General features: G+C 35.2%; 1 protein-coding gene across 1 annotated transcript; it reads right to left on the reverse strand.

The window, feature by feature from the left end:
• Positions 1-2005: 2005 nt before the first annotated feature.
• Positions 2006-3523, reverse strand: LOC147277268 (2-oxoglutarate-dependent dioxygenase 19-like). The gene is made up of 2 exons (XM_086254285.1): positions 3251-3523; positions 2006-3002 (listed from the first exon to the last, which is right to left on the reverse strand). The coding sequence occupies exons 1-2, from the start codon at positions 3521-3523 to the stop codon at positions 2187-2189; spliced, it is 1089 nt and encodes a 362-aa protein (XP_086110411.1). The 3' UTR covers positions 2006-2186.
• Positions 3524-5314: the final 1791 nt, after the last annotated feature.

Genomic DNA, 5314 nt, shown 5'->3' on the forward strand with positions numbered 1-5314 from the left:
CATTGCCGAAATTAATCAAAATTTGGGGGGACGGTATGACCCAAGTATTGTCCTTAAAATTAAGCACCCTTAATGAATTGCAAATATAGAGATAGCCTTTAAATACAAGAGGTTCTCAGCTGGTACACGATGGCTGAAACAGTTACGCCATAAACTAACTAATTAATCCCTAACATTTAACCTCCTAATGGCTAACAGCTAGTACAACGACTAACCTTGGTCCACATGGACTACTCATGTGGTCTCTAATCAATCATTTTATCTCTACCGACTGATTAATTCCTTTGGAGCTTGTCTTGATGAAATAATTCACCTTAATGTGTTGGATATTAAAAATGTCTGCTTAGTTTTTTTATTAAGCCTGCCACGTCATAAACTTGCTGGGCATGTTCTAGAGTGTCGAGCGCTTGGCCCCTTGGACAGCGCTTGACATGTTCCTTTTTCTTTTCTACTGGACGGTTAAAACTCTTGAACAGTTTCAATGCTTGAAACTGTTCAATAGTAACTAAAAAAATGAAGGTGAATGTAATTCCAAATGATTGTACTTTTGTGTTTTCTGTTGATTTATTCATTGTTCATATATATATATATATAATAATGAGCAAAATGACATTTGTATATTTTATACGATTTTATGGATTGAACTCTTCAGCAGTTTCACTAATTGTTCAACAGTTTTCACAGGGTTGAAATTGTTTAGTTTCACTGGGTTGAATTTGTTCAAACGATTTTGAGGTTGAAATTGTTGAACAGTTTCAATAAAAATAAATTAATAAATACACCAAGCGCTTGGCTCAATAAAAGTGGATCGACTTGTACTTGACACTTCCTATTGGTCATTTTGTCCATGAGGCCCTTCATTTTGGCTTTTAAAAAACCCTAATTATACTTAACGATCCATAAGTCTACGTTCAACTTTCCATTGCATGTATATATCATTAACCCTACCACCTACTGTTTATTATTTTGAAAAGGTCTACCCACTAACTTCATCAATAATTAATCCCCGTTATAAACGTGGGAGGGCAAATTGTGCAAGGTCGATACCAATCTAACAGCACCCATGCAGATCAATCGGTGTGGTAATTTTTGTTTTTTGTTTTTTTTTTCTCTTGGCCATTTTGAACCATATATCTCCTGACATGGTGGTGTATTGTAGGGTGTAGAATGGTCCTTCTTGAGCTTGAACTTAGGGCTTAGGGTTCAGGGTACGTGGGATCAATTGGCATACGTTTTCCAATGGATTCTTTGACTGCTAAGTTTGGGAATAGTGTCAGATTTATTGTAACTATCATTCAGAGTCGTTGTTAATGTAGTTTTCAATCAGTTATATGTTGCAACTGACAAATAGTAAGTCACAAAATTATGATGGATGTAATTCTATAAGCTTATATTTATGTGTTTAATGTTGGTTTATTAATTTTCACATGTTTTTGTAACAAAAATACAAATTGCATATTTACAAGTATCATTTTTACACGATATCTTTGGGTTCTCATTGAGAAACAGTGATTATGATTGTTACAAACGGCCAGTGACGTACAATCATTTTAAGAAAAAAAGCACCGATAAATTGGCCAACTAAAAAGTGGGTCAGCTTATCATTTTCTTCGAACTCTAAGCTAATTTATCAGCCTATTTTTTGTTTTGCTCTTAATAAAGAAAAGAACCTAATAATTAAGTGGCGCCACTACTTATAAAAATTACTTTCTTGGATCACCGAAATATCTTCTCAAATCACTAAACTTTTGCGGTGCATATATATATACTTTCAAATCCCCAATTGCAAACAGAGGGGAAATTAACCTTGTCTGCATCCAAATGTTGAGAAAATAAGAGAAATTAATTAAAAAATAATTAAGAAAGTGCATGTGAGAATTCTTTTCGTAAGTGTGTAGAATATCGATCTATATATTATCGATCAATATGTATATTTCAGCATTAATCTCAAGTTCTTACTCTGATTTACACATTTGTAAAGGAATTAATGTTCAAGCCTACGACAAATATGAATTTAGTATTTAAAAAAGACAAGGAGTCAAAAGACCCACATGAAAAACAACATAGGACAACACTAACTTTGGAGCATCAAAGCTCTTACCGTAGCATTATTATATCCCAAGGGAGAGAAAGAAAGGAAAAAAATAATGTAAGTTGAAAAACAGCAGGCCATGTAATTATGCAAATCATTCATCCTTGACTCGCAAATGATCTAAGCAAGGCATCATGTAGGCAGCCGGGCTTGCCTGAAGTTCCATGAATTTCTCATATGACATTCCAATGTATTTCGCTTTTTCGCCTTCTTCTAGCAACTCGGGGATTGGCAAAGCAGGAGTGTCCAGTGATGGTCCATGTGGTACAGCTATGGATATCCTTGTAGCCTTGTTATTCACAACAGCCCGATGCCATACGCTCTTATACTTATCATTAGTCAGGATCTGCATCTGGTCACCAATGTTAACCACAAAAGCGTTGGGAGGACAATTCACAAGCACCCACTTGCCATTATGCTGCACTTCAAGGCCACCCATTTCGTTCTGGATGAGGAGAGTCACCAGGCCATGATCGGTATGAGGGGGAATACCGATTGCTAGGTCAGGTTGTGGGCAAGCTGGATAGTAGTTTGCGGCTAGGATTTGCAAGCCACGATCCCAGTTCATGGCGTCCGCGATGTAGTTGGGTTCCAATCCCAAACTCTCCGAAATTCCACTTAATAATTGAGTTGCCACTTCACGAGTCCTTTTGCTGAACTCCAATGATACCTCACTGTACCCAGCAGGCTTCCAAAGTGAGTTGAACTCGGGATGTGCTATGACCTTGAGGAAATCCCTCCACAGACGCACTTTGTCGATTGCAACATTGAAGCTGGTTCCACACTTGATTGGGTCCAACAGGTTCCTTGTTTGGAACTCCTTCTTCTCCTCCTCCGGCAGATCAAAGAATCTTTGGCACGCATCGATCATTGCTTTCATCAGGCTATCTGGTACACCATGGTTGATAACCTATAATATATGAATGAATGATGTTTAGTTTCACTAGACATATACAATGCATATAATTAATATATAACACGACATTTCTTATATAACATGGCAATTTCTTATTCCTTGTAAATAAATAAGGTCTAGAGTAGACCTAAGTTTTTGAACAAATAAAATACTATGATATCAATTAGGATATAAAAAGTTTGGATAATAGTTAGTGCATGTCTATAGTACTACTCATATTCAAATAATTAAAGCACACATACCATGAAGAAGCCCCATTCCTTGCAAGCTTTTCCGAGGTCACGGATGACTTTGGCCCTTTGATCAGGGGAGCCAGAGGTGAGAAGGGCGAAATCAATGGTGGGGATTGAGTGTTCAGGGTCACTTGCATCAGCTTGGTCATTAGGATTTTTGGTGTAGGTGTACTCGGAAGGTACAGAAGTGAGAGCAGCACCTGAGTCGGCAAGTGTTTTGATGCTTGCTACTTTGGGTGCATCACCGTTTGATGCCTCCAATGAAGTGGTTGTAGGCGCCATTGGGATCGAGAGAGAGATGGGATGAGGCTCAGTGTGTTTTTTGGAGAGAGATTAAGAAGAATGAAAGAGAATGATGAGTTCGAGCTTGAGAGAGAGATGAGGTAGTAGTTACTAGTTGTGGAGGTATTGTGAAAGAATGGGTTCCTATTTATAAACCAAGGTCTAGTTTTCCATGTGGAGAGATATCTACAAGTGGCTATTATTTTATTATAAGGTGGCCAAGACTGACCACATTGTTTCCAGTTTATTGTCAAAGAAAAATATAATATTTGTATTTGAGGTTCATTCTTTCTTATTATACGACTTAATACGCAGTGCATTGCCACCTGAAAAATGTTTTCATTGCCTTCCTACACCGCCACAAGCAATATTATATTTGTGCATTAATCTCTTTGTTCAACAACCCTCATCAACCTGATGTTTAATTTCTTAACTGATCATCCCACATATTTAACTAAACCTTATTTAAGCAGGAAAGAACCGCTCACATCACTTAGACGCGCTCTAGAAAGTGGCATAGGAGGAAATCATGAATGAATAGAATATTGAAAAAAGCATCTTTTTTCTCATAAGACCAGACACTTGTGATTTTAAAACATTAAACAAAGCTGTGGGTATCAATGTGCAGAGCAACTGTTACTTCATTTGATACTAATGGTGTGTAATTCAGTGAGATCGAATCGAAAATAGAGTGTTCTAATTTTAATCCAAAAGATTTCGGAATGAAATTTCTATTTGGGATCCAATCCAAAAAATAGAATTTCTTTAGGATCTAATCTTAAATTTTGATCACAAATGATGTGTTAATATTTTATTGATTTATGCATGGCCCATTTCAAGGCTCATTTATTTCAAAATAAGTAAAACACTTACATGTGTAATGACACATGCATCATTTGGATCATGAATACAAATTTGAGATCCCTACCACGTACTACTTTTCCTTAGATCATGCATTGTCTATGTACTTGGAAAAAAATGAATTGTAAAAATCCAAAACTCAAGCTTTATCACCACAAAACAAGTATATAATAAAGTTGAAAAATTCAATTCATTATGTTAATTAAGGTTTTTCTTGTTTTTGTTTTGTTTATTTTTTATTTTTTATTTTTTTTGAATAAACTCATTATGTTAAGGTTGGTGATGCATCATAATATCATAATGTTTTTTAAAATTAAAATAAGCTTTCATTTTAATTTCCAATAACATTATGCTTTCATTTTAATGCATAATAATATCATAATGTTATTTGGAAATTAAAATAATCACGGGTATCCTTCCCTATCTGTAGGGTTGCTTACTGTCCCACTGGTTGGATCAGATTCTGTTCACGGGATGAGTATAATTTCGGTAGCTGTATTATACGACTTTTCTCTTCTTCTTATGTTATGTATTTTATATTATGTTGGAGCAACTAATAATTGAGGCAATTTGGAATTAATATATAGTTATACTATTAGTTGCTTCAAATCATGCGGGTGCTGGAGGTATCAATAGAATGAAAATTAATGGTATATGCCATGAATAGCATTAATAGTTGAATTTGAAAAGGTGCCCTTCACTTTGCTTTAACAAAAATCACTTGTTTGTCTTGTATGGAAACTTATGATTGATTCAAGTCGAGTTATCTCCTTTGTCCTGTGAAGCTTTCTTAGGGCCATTTTGAAATTGAGGTTTTATAATAAATAAATCAAAATTGCCTTAAAATTAAGTTTGGATGGGTTGGTTATTTGGTTATAAATTTTAGAAGTGTTTATTTTCAAATTATGGTAAAAAAAAAAAAAAAAAACA

This window comes from Dryas octopetala, chromosome 8 (assembly GCF_963921425.1).
Source record: "Dryas octopetala chromosome 8, drDryOcto1.1, whole genome shotgun sequence".
Classification (NCBI taxonomy): Eukaryota; Viridiplantae; Streptophyta; class Magnoliopsida; order Rosales; family Rosaceae; genus Dryas; species Dryas octopetala.

Coding starts and splice junctions, on each gene's coding strand:
- LOC147277268 (XM_086254285.1), bottom strand. CDS start 3,523: ATGGCGCCTACAACCACTTCATTGGAGGCATCAAACGGTGATGCACCC. Junction 3,003..3,250: donor AGGAATGGGGCTTCTTCATG/GTATGTGTGCTT, acceptor CATATATTATAG/GTTATCAACCATGGTGTACC.